The sequence below is a fragment of the Candoia aspera genome, chromosome 15 (genome assembly GCF_035149785.1).
Source record: "Candoia aspera isolate rCanAsp1 chromosome 15, rCanAsp1.hap2, whole genome shotgun sequence".
Lineage (NCBI taxonomy): Eukaryota > Metazoa > Chordata > Lepidosauria > Squamata > Boidae > Candoia > Candoia aspera.
The window spans coordinates 5,609,859-5,628,737 of NC_086167.1; the positions used below are offsets into that span (position 1 = coordinate 5,609,859).

Consider the following 18,879-nt stretch of genomic DNA (forward strand, 5'->3'; position numbering starts at 1 on the left):
ACCACTGCAATGCCTTGGAGCTCCCTCTGAACCAGGAGGGTCCACCCGCTTCCCAATAAGCTGTGAAGAGGCCACCTGGGAAAAGATTATTTCTTTGCTTGAGTATTTCATTACCAGCCCTAACTCCCCCTCTCGTTTCCAGGCCACCTTCAGAGTTTTCTTTTAAAAACACTTTAGGACTTCAAATGAGGGTAATTTAAGGATTCGCACTAGGGTGGAGAGGCTGCAGGGAGCTTTCTACTGCTAGCGGCTTAACTCAGAATGCCCTCCGCACATAGACTCTGGTTCTGAAGGTGTTTGTTTTCTCAGTCCTTTGCATGATTTCTAAACGTCGGCTGAATCTTCTACCTGTTCCAGGACAGCTAAGGCTGCTATTAGATTTTTATTTGTCCTTATATTGCCTGTCATAGATGTCTGGGATGTGGGGCTGCAGACTCTTTGTATCGGAGTGCAGCTGCTTCAAAGGTGAGATATAAAAAGGTCTTCAAGACAAGCCAGTATTTCCTACAGGGGATGAAATCTGCATGCGGCAGTAAATTTTTATCAGTTCTCTACATCAATCAGCGCTGTGATTACCAGAACCAGGAATATACCTCAGTTATGCACCAGTGTTTACCTTGGCTTGCACTGCATAGGATGCTAGGAGGACAGATGCCTCTGGGGGACAGTAGATCTTCTCATCCAAGATCTGTTTCTTCACCTGAACGAGACAACAATGAAATGCAAGATGGCTAAGAACTGTGACTTGCCAGGTAGCCTCAGGCCGCTCCCCAGTAGCTCCCAACCAGCCAGTTAGTTTTCAATTCTAATTCTTAAGCTGCCATCCTGAATATTAGTGAGTGAGCCCCGCTGAAACCTGAGGGATTCATGCTGGAGTAAAAATACCTCCCAGGTTTCATTTTTTTTAGAAATGTAAGCGGCAGGACCAAGATTCAACAGGCGTTCCAAAAGGTAAGTTCCAAGAGCTTTCACTGCTACGTTAAAACTGCATAACGTATGAGCAGAAGAGGCATGCGTAATCAAAACCAAAATCTTCATTTGAGCACCATTTTAAAAGCAAGGTTTTAAGAGAGGCTAAGACAACCAAATTGCACTTGGTACTCCCCATCTAAATTGATTTTACCTTTACTTCAGTATTCTTTTAACCAACTCTGCTCAGACAGGGCTTAACACAATCACCGATCTCATTTTATTCTTTCCCCCACAAGTAAACAACAGACTTCTCCTCCTCCGACAGGGTCTGAAGATTTAATGTATTCTTAAGAGCTCTTTAGAAATGCAAAGCGTACCTCTAGAAAAGGAATAAGCAACCTTGTTTTGGCTGGGTCTATTCTTTTTTAAAACTTCTTTTAAAAAAAATTTTAATACCAGAGAGGGTTTGCAGCAGTCCGGCAGGAACATAATGACTTAAGGAACTGGGGCCAGTATTTCAGGCCCATTTTTTTTCAGTGATTTTGTTCTGGGCTCCAGTTAAGCTTGGATTGTATTGAGTTTTTAGACCCCCAATGCCTTGGGCGGTGTCCTGTGGCACACATTAATTAGCACAAGAAGTTTGCGGGATACACAAGGGTTCTGCTCCAGAGACCCTTGCAGAATGGAATGGAATGGAATACTTTATTGGCCAAGTACGATTAGACATACAAGGAAATACAAGTCGGTTGTTCCAGATGTTGGCTCATGTGCTGGCTACAAATGTGAAACTGCACATACTACATCTGCAGGGGCATGAAACTGTGGTTGCTGCTTTGCTTATGCCCACCAGCAGCGGCTGTGGGTTTTGCACCCCTAACTTAAGGTGCACGTAACCTTCATTCTGTTGGTCTTATATTCGACATTATGAGTCTTAATTATATCTTGGAAAATTGCTAATTAACAAAAAAGGGGGGAAAAAACAGCCCGTGATGGAGCCCCCACGACTCGCAGGAGGCAGCTGCTCCTCTTAAAAAGAAAGAAAAAACTTCTTAAGGAGTAGCTTATTAATGAGAGTCAATGCAACAGTTCAGGCGTTGAACTAGGAGTAGGAAGACCCAGGTCCGGATCCACCCTAGGCCACAGAAGCTCCCTGAGCAGCTTTGGGTCAGCCAGCCTGTAAGTCCGGCCTACCCTATACAACCGGTGTTCTTGTGGAGCAGTAAATGCTCTGCATATGGCCTTGAGCTCCTGGAGGAAAGACTGGATATAAATCAAAGAAAATTGTAACAGTAATAAAGAATGTGGATTGTCTGCTAGAGGAAGGCAGTCAATCAGTGGGAATCAAGCATTATGTATAAAAAGACAATATCCGTGTGTCTCACACACTGGTAGCTTTCATCAGCTATATATTTCAGATGTACAGCTGGAAAGGAAAAGAAGATGATTCATCCAGAGACTTCTTGGCAATCTTTGACTGAACCCCCAAGTACACCAGGCCTGTCTCCCTGGTGCAAGTTTTTCTTATATGAATCAGGGACAAGATTTTCTGAATTGTGGTCATTTGCAGATGTAGTTGGTTCCCTTGAAAATAAAAGGAACAACCCTAGAAGTTGGGGAGGGGGGCTTGTCCCATTCTTTTATAGCTATTTTTTGACCCTCTTATTGACCCTGCAAACTCCATTAATCTAGATCAGCCTTCCCTAACATGGGTCCCCCAGATATGTTGGGGCCACGCAGAGACATCTACAGGGTGGGGACCAAATGTGCAAGATGACAGGTGCAGTGTCACAATCTGCTCCTTTTGTACACGGCTGCCACAATCTGTGTCGTACCCGGCTTGGATCGCAACCTTTGACATCCTAAGTTTTCCAAGTCTCCTGGTATTTCCAGAGACTTCTCTCCCCAGCCCCCACTTGAAGCAGGAACCGTAATTTGAAAACGCATCTCCAGCGGCTGGACAAGTATTAGTCTCCCTTATAAAATGTCTTACCTGTAGAAAGAACAAGTGTTGAGTGATTTCCTGGACAAGCTCTTCTTCTGCATTCTCTGGGTAAAACTTGGCCAGGAAGTGAAAAGTAACCGGCTCTTCCTTTGGGACATCGTGGTCCAGGACCTGCAGAAGGGAGACCTTTGCTGAACCACTCCAAATCTCGCAGAGTCTACTTCTTGTCACTCAGACCCTACTGCTCTCTCCAGCCAGGAAAAGACAGCAGCGGTTGGCTTACTACGTGATTTATGGAACAAACCGCAGTTGGCAGGGTTCACATGATACACTAAGCCATAAAACATGGCTTACCAATCACAATGGCTGGGTTTCCTCATGAAAGGCAGAAACAAGTGAGCACGCTAATGCGAAAGATTTATATGATCTGAAGAGAAACCTTAGGCAAATAGAGACGGGCCTTTGCAGAGCCCACTTTGATGCCTTCCCTTCAGCACTGCTTGTGAGAAGATTTCACGGGACTCCCTATTCACAGAGACTTTGCCCTCATGGTTCCAGGAAAGTAGAAACTCTTGCCCATGTCCTTCTTCTGATGCCCCAAGACATGCTCTGATTTCCCAACCATCTCTAAATTTGAGGATCATCCTGATAAATGTTAATGTTTATTTCTTTTTTAAGGGATGCTGACTCTACACTCACACACCAGGCGGCCAAATATTTTTATCAAGTTATACAATTGCTCAAAACTTTTAATTAGGCATGTTGTTTCACTGTTTTATTGTTTTCCTTTTTCCTGATAACAAACTGTTGGACTACACTATTTTTCTTCCATTGTAAAGGCTGGTCAAAGACCGTAATAGAGAGATTTGACATGCTAATGGACAAACAAGCAAACCAGGGGATGATTTAGCGAGTTGTGTTGACCTGGTCACTGAAATAATAGGGAGATGAGTGGTGGAAGGGGGGTGTTAAATCTAATCCCTCACCAGCCACCATCTGTCCATGAAAGTAGATCTTTCTCCTAAACTTATGGTCTAAACTCTGGAGAGGAAGCCCAGCTGGAGGAACAAGGCATTCTCACCCATTTATTTTACCACTCAGTTCAAATCACCTCTGCTTTGCATCTATACAGCAAACTGCATTATGTAGCCAAGAAAATCAACAGTCCTCTCTGTCACCCACCCAGGAGTGGCCAATCACCAAAGTGAAGCTAAGGATTTGGACGCCAAGTTCTACATCACTCTATGATTCAACACTCATCATGAAAGGTTCAATAAAAACTCAGCAATCAACCCAAGATTCTGGGGGTACAAGAACAGGCCTGTTCACTACATGCATTCTGGCATTTTCTAAATGTTTAACAGAGTCAACGTTAGGCGTGTTTTTTTCTCTAGATCAATGTTAACAGCCATCAGCAGAAAGTGATTTTGAAGAGTGATCTAGAAGGAAGAGAAAACAGGCTCTTTGGGGAATGATTTAAAAGGGGAAAGTAAGAAGTACTCAGGTTTGTGCACTGGTGGCATAAGGGTTTTTGTATGTGGTTTCCTGGTATTTTCTTTATTTAGGGCAGTGTTTCTCAACCTTAGCAACTTTAAGATATATCGACTTCAACTCCATGTATCTTAAAGTTGCTAAGGCTGAGAAACACTGATTTAGGGGAATATATTGATTAGATGTTATTTGGGGAACTTGCTTCCTTGCCCTTCTGGACAAAGGGGCTCTTCTGAAGCAGAAAATTGAGGGTAAAATAGTATGTTTTGTCTCTAGCCAAACAATTCTTTCCTTTGTTGCAGCAATAGATTTTCTTCCCCAATTATGTTTCCCCTGCAAAACTCAACAGGGTCCAAAAAGGTTGGAAACTATTATTCAAAAAAAAAAAAGTAGTCCTCACTTACCGATAGCAATTGGGAGCGGAAATTCCTTCGCTAATCGATGTGGTCATAATGTAAAACACCACATGACCGTGCCCAACTTATGTCAGTTCCGGCTGTGGTCGTTAAGTAAATCATCCACAGTTATTATGTGCGATGTCAAATGACTGAGACTTGCGACCTCCTGCCAGCTTCCCCACTGACTTTGCTTGTCGGAAGCTGGCTGCGAAGGTCACAAATGGCAATCGCATTACCGCAGGATGCTGCAACCGTCATAAATGCCGCCCAGTTGCCAAGTGTCCGAATCACAATCACGCGAGCACGGGGACACTGTGATGACTGCGTGTTCAAGGACTGGTCATAAATCCCCTTTTTCAGCATTGTTGTTAACTTCAAACGGTTGCTGAACAAGCAGTCAGTAAGCGAGGATTACCTGTAAATTCAGCTCTATCTAAACTGTTCCTGGCAATCACCAGAATATTTTCTTTGCTTTTATGTTAATGCTGAATAAAAGCTTTGTATTTTCAGGTGCTCCAAAGACACAGAATCATCACTAGCTAGGAAACAGCAGCTGGATGAGAGCACACAAGATGCTCACAGTGACTCTGGAGCACACTGTCATCTTCAAAAATGATTCTCCACCGGGCACTGAAGAGCCTCATTAGTCAGTGCAGATGCGTCCAATTAGAGGAACTGCACATTCAGGGCATATCCTAATATTAATGTGTCTGGGACCATATAGTCACTTGCCATCCACCATGTAGCTCCCAAAACTGCTTTATCTAATCCCCGGGAGACTCTTTGATTATGATAGGTAAATACTGACAGTACGGTTCTCTGCCATTTTGAGGCAGGAAACATGTTACCTGCCTGTAAGCTCTAAATTAGGAAGCCTGTATTTAAAAAAGGACTTTCTCAGATCCTCCAAAAACTCTAACACATGGAAGGTAGATCATCCATTTGGGGATCCCAGACTCCACTAAAATGCTAAGTGTGTCTCCTGGGCACGGAAAGATACCCATCTTTGCCTTAAGCCATAATGTAGTATGCCGCTTAGACCTTTATGTGGGAATCCAGCTGTTGTGGTTTGCTGAATCCACCAAGGTTAATCATGGTTTAATGCTATGTATAAACCCAGCCAGCCAGTCATACAAGACTGCTTAAGAAGATCATACTAATCTAATATTAATTTTGTAGACTTTTTATAACCCAACTGTATTAATCTGGAAACGGGAAACTCTACTACAGAGGATACTTTCTCTATTACATGTATTAATATAGCCTTCCCCCAAAACACTGTTGGGAATGATGGGAATTGTAATCCAGCACATCTGCAGGGCACCAAAAAAAAAAAAGAAAAGTTGCTTATAACAAATATTTTTGTTGCATTAGAATACACCGACTAGCATTTATTTGGAAGCTATTACAAACACATTTTGGGTTTCAGGAGAGAGAGAGAAAAATGCTGATTCATCTTCCATTATTTTAAGAGTAAAGCGCCATGTCACGTTATCTATTCATTTTTATTTGGGCATAGATGCCCAAAACTTTTGGCACCTTTGTCTCACATTCAGAGGTAAAGATAAAAATTAGTTTTTTAAGATACTGAGTTCGAATCCAGAGTTGCAGAGAATATTGTTGTAAGCCGCCCAGAGTCACTCGCTGAGATGGGCGGCTATAGAAATCAAATAAATAAATAAATAAATTAAGAAAAGGATATTAGCTTTGGTTTAGGCAATCTGACCTTTAATGGCAGTTCACAGATCTTCCAAACACCAAGATTCAAGACGAATTAATGTATAACTTGGGCCAGTCACTCTCTCAGCCCAACTCACCTCATAGGGCTGACATGGGGAAAATAGGAGGAGGAAGGAGTATTAGGTATGTTCACCACCTTGAGTTATTTATAAAAAGAATAAAGGTGGGATAAAAATAAAAAAATAATAATAATCTGGATAGTCAAATCAGTGAGAGGTAAACAAAATCAAACCACCATCAATAAAGATGTGGGTTACACAATGGAAGAGGTGAATTGAAGCCATGGAGATGCGGGCGCTTTCTAACACACCAAACAAACACTAGAAGATCAGATGGTGGACAAGTCCTAATGGAATTAGTATTGTTCATTCCAATTGTACTTGAATTAAAACTGGGCAAAAATGATCTATCTTTTCCCTATCCTCCTTCAGTGAGAGGAAATCAGAGACGAGAAATCAGAGAGAAAGAAAAAGAGAAACAGTGGCAGCCCCACCACTTCAAGTTCTGCCCATTGCTTTCTACACACCCACCACAATACATACTATTGTCCTCAACTGAGTACTTCTCAATACAGCTCCTTGGTCATCCCATCTTACGTGATGGAGCAGCAGACAAATGTCATGTTTCTCAAAGAGATATCAATGCAGATCTCCTGCAAGGCTTTCTTAGAGGAACATGAGGACCAAACAATTCTCCCCCATAAATTTTGCTGACTCAGATTCTGATCACCAATACATACTGTACATTCTTCTATTCAACCTAGAAGAGCTCCTGTCTCCATCTTGATCACAACCATAACAGTAACCAAGATTACTAGATGCTCTGAGAACATCTGCTTGAAAGTCATCACCAACATGACACCCTCCAAAGGTATCTGTGGTGCAAGCCCACCTCCGGACACCACAACCAAGCTGGAGAAAGCGGCACTGAATGAGTAGTCCTTTCTTTCTTCTAGACGTTCATGCTTTGAAAGGGAAGGCACCTTACCTTCTTGTCTGTTTTGAGCCAGGCTATTGTGTCCTTAATCATGTACTGCAGTCCGAAGAACCATGTTTCACGGAGTCCCAATGTCCTACACACCAGATCAAACAGGTCTTTTCCTTTCCATTTCACCTGCACCAGAAAACAAAAGTTAGGAGATCCTTTTCTCAAACCAAGTTTCCTTCAGTTTGCTCTGCTTCCACTGCAGTTGTATTATTTTTAAGTGCTACCCTCTACCAAGAATTCCAAATGTTTTGGCTAACAAAATCTTGTGGAATTCTCATACCATTACACTTCAGAAGACACTGGAAGGAGATGCTGAAGTATTATGACATATGGCCATCTACCTAGACTTTGTCAGAACAGGTAGCAACACCTAGCGAACTAGCCTTAGCTGATCCCTCCAAACTAAGCAAGGTTAATAATTGTATAGGAAAATTCCGGAGCTGCAATTTCTTAGACTGGAAAGTGGACAAAGATCCAGAAGAAGGCAGCGGCAAGCCATTTCCATACTGTTGTCAACGAAACTCCATGGATGTGACCAGGTGCCCACAGAAAGTTGAGCTGGACTCAAAGTAGTCTCTATTTTTGCCTCTTGATTTGTAAAATTTTGTTACGGTGCTATGCATTCCAGCAATTTCAGCTACCGTACATACTTGTGGATAAGCTGAGAATTTTAGGTGCCAAAATATACCCAAAATTGGCTTCAGCTTATCCACAGATGGGCTTATCCGCAAGTATATATGGTGATGCTTTTTTAAAGTACCTGTATTTCCCATACATACTCGCATATAAGCCCATCTGCAGATAAGCCGACTCACACATTTTTAACCAAAATACCATGAAAAATGTGGGTCGGTTTATCCGCGGGTGGCACATTTTTCATGGTATTTTGGTTAAAAATTCAAGGGTCAGCTTATCCATGGATTGGCTTATACTTGAGTATACAGCTGAAGAACAAGTTCCACTCCCAAGGTCTGTCCTTAAGTCGAATTTGTCTATAAGCCGGACCAATATTATTGTGTAACACTATATAAGTAGTATTGTGTATTTAACTCGAATCACTGTCTATTTAACTCAAATTTTACTACAATGGGCTCCACACTTAACTACAGGTCGTCTGTAAACCGGGCATTCTTAACCTGGGACTATCTGAGATAGTCCCCAGTTTAAGAACAAGTTCCATTCCGAAGGTCTGTCCTTAAGTCAAATTTGTATGTAAGTCAGATGTATGTGTAGTATTGTGTATTTAACTCAAATTTTACTACAATAAGCTCCATTCTTAACTATCGGCCATCTGTAAACTTAATTAAATTAATTAATTAAAATTAGTTAAACTTAATGTAAATATTTTTAACCTGGGGACTACCTGCATACAGTACATCTGCCTTCCCATTTGTTTACTCGCTATTAGAGGCTAGAAATTTCATGCACGCAAGCACAGGGAATGGTGAAAGATCATCTAGCCTGCCTTCAACAGGCTGCCCAGCTTCCACATAGGAACTCTCCAGCTACCAGTGTTATGGAAATACTAGCCTGCAATGTATTTTATTAACCTGCTTTCTGCACACAAAACTGGTCCATCTTATCAGGTGAGCAAAAAAAAACAAAAAACAAACCTCTGCAGGTACATAACATGATTGCATTAAATAGTCTGTCTCATCCCATCTAACAGGATGTATAATTTAAATTCCTGTTTATGTTTCAGTGGGTAAACTTCATCCAATTTACACTGGTGCTGGTGAACAAACCCAAAGTACAAGGCATGCAAGAAAAAGAGAGGAAAGGAAATGCAGTTCATGGAAATATGGAGAAAGGTAAGAAAAATAACCAAGTATTGAGTTGTTATTGCTTTTCTTCAAAAGTGAGCTTCCTTCAACAACTTACTACATACGTACTACATACAGATTCAGGTGGAGAAATGATTTACAAATAGGACATTACGTATGGTTCCCAATGTTTCTAGGGGATTAAACAAAGCCAAGATGTTTATTAAATCTGTGCCGTAATATTTGGAAATAACTTCCAAGCAACCTAACACGTCTATGGATATCCATTTCCCCATTTAAAACAAGCTTCCACTGGTAGCAAGAAAATCAACTCAAGATTTGCCCAAATGCTTAACAAGGTTCCACTGATCTAGGGGGGGGAAAAACCGCTTTCTTCAAAACATATGCTGGGTCCCTTCTGTGAAGCAGTGCCAGGCAATAGGACATAGGCAACAGGCCTTCTTTGTTGCACCTGCCCTGTATATCAACATTGCCCCCAAGATCTGGATCCCTCATCTCGTTGGCTTTCTATAACCCCCTAAAGACTGGGCTGATCCCCCAAGACTGGGCCAGGATATGTGGCAAGCCTGGTTTGTATGATGATTCATATGTTTTAGGGGGTTCTGAGTAAGGTCTCAACGGCATGGCATTGTATTGGCGTGGCTGTTGTTATTTTATTTATTTGTGTTATTGCTCTTGTTTTAAATAGTTGTTAGCTGTGCTGAGACAGGCGGCAATATAAGTCTTTTATGTGACTTCACAGGATGAAACCAAAGTTGCTTTAAAAGGAAGCTGGGGTGGGAAGAACCCACCGCCTTTTGCAGCATTCATTCAAACCAAGTCCACAATACAGAGTCACAAAGAATCACACACACACACACACACAATCAAGAAGTGCATGGCGCTGGGTATCTTTGTTCACACTGACACATTTTCAGAGAATTGATTCATGCTATCCTAGACAGTATGGTCTAGATGGGCCAGGAATGATGGTTTTTATAGTCCAGCAACCCTCTGGAGCAGGGTTTTTCAACCAGGGCTCCGTGGCACCCTAGGGTTCCACGAGAGGTCACTAGGAGTTCTCTGGGAGATCATGATTTATTTAAAAATCGTTTCAAATTAAAGAGGCAAGTTTCATTCTTTATTTTCAGTTTAAGAACACTATTCATCCATTTGTACAGGCCTACCCATGAAAAGAATATAATGATTTTGTAACTTTGGCCTATATTTGAGCCTGAATGGGCAGAGGTTCCCCAAGGCCTGAAAAAATATTTCAAGGGTTCCTCCAGGGTCAAACGGTTGAGAAAGGCTGCTCTGGAGGATGACAAGTCGGGAAGAGCTGTTGTACAGAATGGAAGACCACACCACAAGCTGGGGATAATCAGGAAGCTGCACCATTCCCAAATCCAGAGACTTCCAGAGAGGTGCATATCATTTAATACCTCACCAGGATAAAAACACTGCTTAGGAGGGTGGGGGGGAGCCAGCCATAGTTGTGCGGAAGCAAAGAAGTAAATGCCGGAGTCAGAGCTCTTCAAGACAAGGCAAGACCACCCACCCTTCTGGCATAACACTGCCCCCCTCTTCAACAGGATCGCCTGCATAGCATCAATATCCGTCTTGAAACGTGGCCTGGCCTGTTCTGCTTCAGCGTTACTCAGTTCCGGCAGCTGCTATCACCCACTGCCCCCTTGCGGCGACTGCGCGCTGCATAATGGGAAAGGGCGTTCGGTTCTCGCGCCTCCCACTACCTTTCTGGCAGGGCTCCGCCAAGCCTTATGCAAAAGTGACTGACACAAGGCTAAAGTCTCCGGGGAAGAAGGGAAAGGCAAAGTGCTTTTAAGACCGAGAAGCTCGGCCAAGATCCCTACTCCGCAGGAATTTAGAGAGCAGTAAACTCAAGAGTCGGGTCCTGCTCCTGTTCTGTTAGAGGAGGAACAAGAGAGTAAGACTGCAATGAGATCCAAGGGCATGAAAGCAAACACCACGAGAACATCCCATCCCCATAAAGGGTGATCTTGGACCACAGTCTACCGAATGCCTTTCTGCGCAGGCCTCCTCAGAAGAAATGAGAGGTGTGCAAAAGTGACAAAAGTGCTTTTTACAACTGGGCTTGTATACAACCAGTCATCTGCTGGCGCCCATTGCAGGACCCATGGCTGGACTCACACTTCACGTGGCTAAACTGTAATGAAGTTGGTTGGGGGTGGGCTTAGTGTGATGAGTGAACCATGCCTGTGGAGGCTTCTAAACTGTTTTAAATAAATCACGAGAGCCAGTTGGGTGTCGTGGTTCAGGCACCAGGCTGGAAACCGGGAGACCCTGAGTTCTAGTCCCACCTTGGGCACAAAGCCAGCTGGGTGACCTTGGGCCAGTCGCTTGCTCTCAGCCCTGGGAAGGAGGCCATGGCAAACCGCTTCCGAAAAACCTTGCCAAGAAAACTGCAAGGACTCGTCCAGGCAGCCTCTGAGAACCCGACACCATTGAACTGATTTAATAAATAAACAAACCACAGATTAAGGTGATGTGTGAACCTAGTCAAGATCAAGAACACAAAATCACCCCTGTCTGCAAACAGCTTAGTTGATTCCCTTTGCTCGCAAATTGTGTTTGAGCTAAAAAAGGACGAAAAAGCATGGGACACTGGATTAGTATTTTTCGAATGAGGTTTGTTTCATACTAAATACCCCCCCACACACACACCTCTGTAGCCTTTTAGCAGTGGCTTCCGCCCCCCCCCCTTTTCTGTCTTCTGGAAGGCTCTCTTTACTGTTCTGGCTCTAAAGGGAAGGGCTGCAAGGGAGCGAGGCAGAGAAGGAAGAGAGGCGGCACGCAGATATTCTTCCCTTGCTGAAAGCGCTGGCGAAGGAGGCTCATAGGAAGCACCGGCTGCTACCAGAGAAAAGATGCAATCGGTACCCAGATGCAATTGGTACCCAGTGGAATCAGTGTTTTCAAACTCCAGCTGCGCTTTGGCTGTGAAGGACAGGGAGGCTCCCCCTCCCTGGAATTCAAGACCAGCCACAGACTGCAAATGAATTGCAGCCTTATGTAACCTGCTGCAAAGTCTCTAATGAAGTTCTGAAAACATTAAAACGCCGCAGCTCTCGGGACCAGGGAGGAGGAAACAGGGAAGCTGCTGGTAAGAACACTTCTAAGGTTTCTTTCATATATCTCCAAGTTATTTCTAGCAGCCATCCTTCGCCGCGACTGGGCCACAGACGTTCTCAACTCGCTTTTCCATGACTGCTGACGCTATTAAGCTTTAGGCTTGACTCACAAATGGAGTGACACCAATTTAATGGCCATTGCTCCAAGAGGGAGCTGTGCACCTCGATGGCTTTTAAAAAAAAAAACCTCCCATTTTCTTTTTGCAATTTAATTGGCTTGACTAAGATCAAATATTGGTTCACTCGTTCCTATGTATTCGTATGAATTCTACACTTTTAATCCCAAGAATAGGATCAGGTAAACTGATTTTTACATGGGCAAAGCAGGCTTATGGCAATTTTAGCAAAAGTTGCCCAGACTGACTGGGAATTTTGGGAGCGGTGGTCCCCATCGATACAGGCTGGGGACAGACTGACAGAATCTGTCAGCAGAGATATTCCGAGTCAACCTTCCTCGTCTAGATGAATTCCAGATGCACCAGACTACGGTGCCCACCAAACTCCCCTGTTCTTGCTCCCTTGCCAATGTGGCATTCTTTGTTAGAAGACCAAAGTGTGAAGTGCAGTAGCTCAACCACTGGCCAGGTCACACCACCAGGTTCATCTTATACTCTTACTTAAAGCCATGGGCTAGTTGCCAGCTAGCCCGAGAAGAGGGATTTTAATCTTTATGTTAACCTTTCTCAGGTCTACCTAAAAACATTTTTGGGGGCTATTCTGCACCTCTTCTCCAACCAGCCAGATACCGTAGCTGCATAACAATTCTGAAATTTAGAAGGGCTTTATCTTTGGCTAGATTCAATGCCTTTCCAACAGCTGTTACTGAAAGGAGATGCCGAAACATCCCTTTTGAACAAAGACAAAAAAAGAAACCCTTTTGTGGTGGAGGAATAATTGAAATGATGGAACACGTCAATTTTATTGTCCTCTTATGCAGATGCTCGCCAGGAATTATTATCTCCATTTTTTACTAAATGTCCGGGTCATTCGGATTCATTCTATCTTATTACTATCAGACCAATCAGACTTTACTTCACTGACCATAGCTAAGTATTGTTCTATGGTTTGTACAGTACACCACAGTATCTCTTCTCATTTTTCTTAGATACCTTTAGAATTTTAAGTGTTTTTCCTTTTATTCTAATTAGATGTGAATCTTCAGTTTTATTTGCTGGTCTATGACCGAATCAAAATTGATTTGATTTGATTTATTTAAATATCTCTGTGTGTGTATAATTTATTTTAAACTTTTATTTTAAATTTTATTAATTTTAATTCTAAGCGATTTAGGGTCTGATAATCTGAGGGTCTATCGAGATAAGACCTTCCTTCTCACTCTGGACTTTTAAGTGGGATGGATGACTTTGGTCCTTCTTTAACTGTCATGTATGTTTTGTTCTGTTGGGATCAGCTCAGAGAACCCAAGGCACTGAAACAATTAACTACAAATTGAAATAAACAGCAACAAAATGGTTAGGCTCCTTTTTTGGTTTAAGGTAGCACGGTGACTGTAAATCGTACTGAAATCCACATATTGATTTAATGTCTTGTTCCTATCGCCCTGAATTGATTGAGGACAAGATAATGGGGGTGGGGGACTTAATGAAGACTGCCTGCGCTCCCTGCATTTTATGGACTCAGTGGCCAGCATAAATCCCCTTGTGGTCAATGATGGAATCCGTCCCCTGTAAGCCAGCATGGTTACCATGGTTCTTCAGAGGCAGAAACTTGCGAGGGAAGGAAGTAAGGTAGGAAATCAAGAATGAAAACCTAAGCCTCCGTCTTTCTTCCTGCAGCCACGATCAGACCTAACACAAAAATGCACTGGGTGAAGGTCACGCCATTAAAAAGGAAGGCCGGCAATCCGAAAACTGCCTTCCCAGCCATAATCTGGCTTGTGGCCAGAAAGTTGTAATATAGCTACAATCCCCAAGTAACGAATACCACATTAGAGGTGGACCGGTAATTGAATGGCAAGACCGAAAGTCCTCCGCTGCCGTCCAGGGGACACGGGGCTGGGTCCTCCCATGGTCCCTCTTCTACTCAATTCCACCACAGAATTCCTGGCAGGAGAGCAAAACAAATCTTCTTTCACAGGTAGCCTTGTCATATTCCATTAGCCTTATCTTAACATGGCTTGTTAGCTATATCCTCAAGTCTCGGAAGAATACGGGGACAAACTCCCTGATTAAATGAGGCTAAGTGCCGCGTGGCTAATATGTCGTGGGCTGGGGATTTACGATCTTTACTAAATGCAAAGCTCTTGTAATTTGTCAGCGCAGAATGTTTTTAAGTAAACAGGAACAAGTACTTAAAATCCAGCAAGCGCCGGGCGGAAGAAAGCCGGGGGTGGGGGGCTCTGACTCAGGCTCCTGACAGATCCTCCTCCGGTTGGGATGTCAGATTGGAGGGGTGGGGAAAACCTATTAAGAGGCTGTACATTATTTATTAACCTTCAACAGGAGTCATTTGCAATTGGCAGGCACTGGAGCGTCACTCTGAGTGTGCATTCTGTATGGGCGCAGTGTCCTTTCCACAAGAGACGTGCAACTGCTCCTCTGGCAATTAGTTATGAACAGCCTTGCTCAACCTTTTGACCCTGGAGGAACCCTTGAAATATTTTCCAGGCCTGAGGGAACCCCTGCCCATTCAGGTTCAAACGCAGGCCAGATTTACAAAATTGATATTCGTTTCATGGGTAGACCTGTATATGCAGTATGCGCTAACAGCGTTCTTAAACAAAAAATAAAGAATGAAACGTATCTCTTTAATGTAAACCTGCCTGCATTTGAAATAATTTTTTAAATAAATTGTGATCGCTCAGGGAACCCCTAGTGACCTCTCGCGGAACCCGAGGGTGCCACGGAACCCTGGTTGAGAAACCCTGGTTATGAACCTTTGGAAAGTACCAGGCCTAGTCAGAGGGAGACCAAGGGACAAAATGCAAAGCAGAAATTCACCGGAAAGGACACCCCGTACTGGACTACGCTCTAATTCGTTTTTTTAAGAGCTCGGGACAACACTTGTGAGGATGGTTTTTGTCTTCCCGTTCTTCAAGCAGCAGCGGCGGCAGCATTTGGCCAACCCGGTCTGAGTGCGGAAGCTAAACAAGGCCTGGTCCAGTCAGCATTTGGACAGCAGGCACCAGGGAAACCCAGGGCTAGACTGAGAAACTGGAAAAACAGCCCAGAAGTCAGTGGCATAGCACCTCCATCCTGTTGCCAGGAAAATGCATGGGATTGTCCAAGAAATCACCAGGAGTCTGCCCCATCTTCCTGCTTTTGGGAATCAGCCACAATTCATTAGGTCCTGCCACCTGCTGCAGCAATACTTACCCTGAGGGACCTGTCATTCCAAAATTGCAAAAAAAAAAAAAAAATTGTAAACACTGTGGTAGAATTACAATTGTAAACACTACAGGACATGGTAAAAGATTAATTCTGTAATGACAAGGTCTTAGAAAGCCCAAACCCTTGTCTATCAAGGAGGATGCCCATGCTTCTTATCCAAAGCAATTCCGAAAGAACATCAGCAGAATTGCTCCCATTCAGGAAAGCACATCTACATTCGAGACTCGCTCAGAAATAATTTATTAAACTTGTATGCCGCCCAATTCTCAACAACTCTGGGCAGCTCACCACAAAGAAATTACAATAAAACATTTTTTAAAAAAGAAGATAAAAAAGAAATCTAGGATAAATGAGTAATTCATACTCTTTCTTGCTAATAGCAAAGTGAGCTGTTATATATCACAAGGAGCTCGTTTCAAACTTCACTTCTACTATAAACTCATTTCTTGGGAAGCTGCAATCACCCCCTTTATTCATTCACCTAGCAGGATAATATGATTATCTTTTAAAGCTGTGGCAAGGATTAAAGAATAACGTTTGTGAATTCTTGAAAAGTCGATAAAGTCAATTATTATTATTATTATTCAGGAGAAACTGGGCATCAACAGTCAGATGTATTAAAACATGCCGGCACAACATAGCTTTCATTGACTGCCTGATCCTGAATTCATTTCGTGTACCCAGATCCAGCCAACAAAAAGTTATCACATAAACAGCACCCAAACTGGGCAATTATATCCTACGGGCTTAAATCAAACTTCCGATCAAGAAAGATGCAATTGCAACACACAGACCAGCCTGAGGGCAACTTGAAGAAGGAGGGGTATCTGTAAAGAGGCAGTCATTTCCAGCATGAACCAGAGCAGAGGGCTGAAATTTCAGAGAAACAAAAGGGGCAAAATGGATGCTTTCTTTCCTTTCATTAAAAGCCAGTTTCTTTTCCTGCTGCTGATGCTGAAGATACTGGTGCATTTAACAGGAACACTTTACAATTTGAAGAGAAACAAGTCCAAAACAACTGCTATCTAATGGGAAATGCCCTGATCCCACTCCCTGGGCCAGGAGGCAGATGAGCATCAAGTGAATAAAATATTTTAGACCTGCAGAAATCATGGGACTCCCTTCCATTTCTTTCTCTGACAAAGAGATGTCAGGGATAGATAAAGGGCGAATTAACTGGGCCGCATGCAGGAGCTGTGAAAAGCTATTTTTATTTTCTTATGCTGCATGACAACTTGATAATGACTTTTTAATTAAAAGTCATTTCTGCTAATCCACCAAGGAGATACAGTAAACAGTGTAAGGCGCCAAGACAAAAACACTTGGCTTGCTCCACGGGGACCAAGGTAGACAAACAAGTACGGATAAGACAACGAGACTTGAATTCTACTAGCGGAGTAGAAGGAAGGATAGACCAGAGGCAGAAACCAAGAGGAAAAGGTAAAGACTAGGGTATTTACGCAATGTTGGAATTTAAGATTGCAGTCTGGGGTCTTCCAATGATCACTGAACTGGATTAACAAGCTTACAGAATCTGACTTTCCAATAAACAAAGATATTATTACTGTAGCTCTCTCTCTGATAGAAAGGCAACTCTAATTCCTGGTTCAGATCTGCACTGGAATTTATTATATATAATTAATGGGGGCCGGGGTGAGCTTGTTTTCATGGTAAAATTCCTCAACCTTACATTACTTAAAACTGTTAAAAGCAAAACACTGTAAAATATAATTTTGTTTAAATTCAGCTTTCTCCTAGAGCAGGCAGCTCTAAGGGACTGGAAAAAATAAAGTACTGAATTATGGATAACTTCTCTATGAATAATATTTAACACTTTTAATTTAAATCAGATTAATTTCATCCACACGCAGCCTATGGACCTCCACTCCAAGACTCTGTGTGACCCTCAGCTCAAAAAGACCACCCGCCCTGCTCTAATGGGATGTGAAGGCAATATCACCTTCAGCTTGGGTATCACAGCAACCTTCAGTCACCCTGCTGAAACAGCTTTAAAAATAAACAGGTCTATTTGTTCATGGATCTGGGTAATGTTCCTAAGATCAGGCCAAGTGATTTGTGTGTAGCATCCACATGGTATCTGAAACGCCCCTTGCCAAGTTGCCATATTTACAAAAACACAGCAATATCCATAAAATATCTTCAGCTCCAAGCTTTGCAATGCTAATGATTACCAACAATCTGGCAGTAAGCAGAATGCATATTTAGTCTATTTATTAAAGGGGAAAACATATTCGTAAATAGTATATCCCTGATTTCTTAAATTTATAACCCTCCTTTCCCCCAAAAGCCTAAAACAGATTCCCAAGGGGATTAGCCTTGATTTTATCGTCAGAACCACCACCCTGTAAAATTGGCTGGGCTGAGAAAGTGACTAACCTAAAATAACTCAATATATTTTCTTGGCTAAAAGTGGACTTGAATACAAGTCTCCCTGATATTAGCCAAACCATGTCACCATACTGGCTCTCATGAAAGGAATAAAGTTGTTTGGTGGTGGCATAACCAAGGTTACTTCCTGTTGTCCGCCATCTGTGATGAATTCAAAACCGATCTGCAAGGTCCTGCTGCCTACAGCTGTGCTCTTACTTCATCCTTGCCTTATGCCTTAATTTGAGCAATAATCAGATGCTGACTTCTTATGCCATCCTTATACCTCCACAGCACCGAGTATAATGGGGCATTTCTGTCCCCTTTTTCTGTTTTATCAGACACGCAATTTACAGCATGCACTTCCCCCCAATTTAACAGAGACGGCCTGCCTCCCACTTAGCTAGAGCTTTCCAAGTGCCAATCTGATTTTGACATACCATGCATCATTTAATATGATATTAGCGGGCTAACAAGTGTGCTGACCCAAGTATGACAGGCCATAAAAATGATATGGCATCCAAAGCCATGTCTTTACTACAATTACAGGTGTTTTTTTGCTCATGCGCTAATGCGTCACCTCTCTTAGATAGCTTTCTGTCACTAGGACAGATCCATGTTTTCCTTCCCTGCTGTGCAGTAGATTCAAATCACCGCCTTGCTTTCAGAAATATGCCACTGTTCTCAGAAACAGACCAGGTGATGTTGGCCCACTTTAAGCCACAGGGCATTTTTTTC

General features: G+C 42.8%; 2 protein-coding genes across 7 annotated transcripts in view; both read right to left on the reverse strand.

The window, feature by feature from the left end:
- TBC1D10A (TBC1 domain family member 10A) overlaps positions 1 to 18,879 on the reverse strand; it is a 470,628-nt gene that overhangs the window by 181,851 nt on the left and 269,898 nt on the right. The window lies entirely within an intron of this gene.
- NF2 (NF2, moesin-ezrin-radixin like (MERLIN) tumor suppressor) overlaps positions 1 to 18,879 on the reverse strand; it is a 92,597-nt gene that overhangs the window by 63,987 nt on the left and 9,731 nt on the right. For all 6 annotated transcript variants that reach the window (XM_063315943.1, XM_063315942.1, XM_063315945.1 and 3 more), the window contains exons 2-4: positions 7,471 to 7,596; positions 2,903 to 3,025; positions 617 to 700 (exon numbers count right to left, since the gene is read on the reverse strand). In XM_063315943.1, coding sequence (XP_063172013.1) covers positions 617 to 700; positions 2,903 to 3,025; positions 7,471 to 7,596 — 333 coding nt within the window. The remainder of the gene's footprint in view (positions 1 to 616; positions 701 to 2,902; positions 3,026 to 7,470; positions 7,597 to 18,879) is intronic.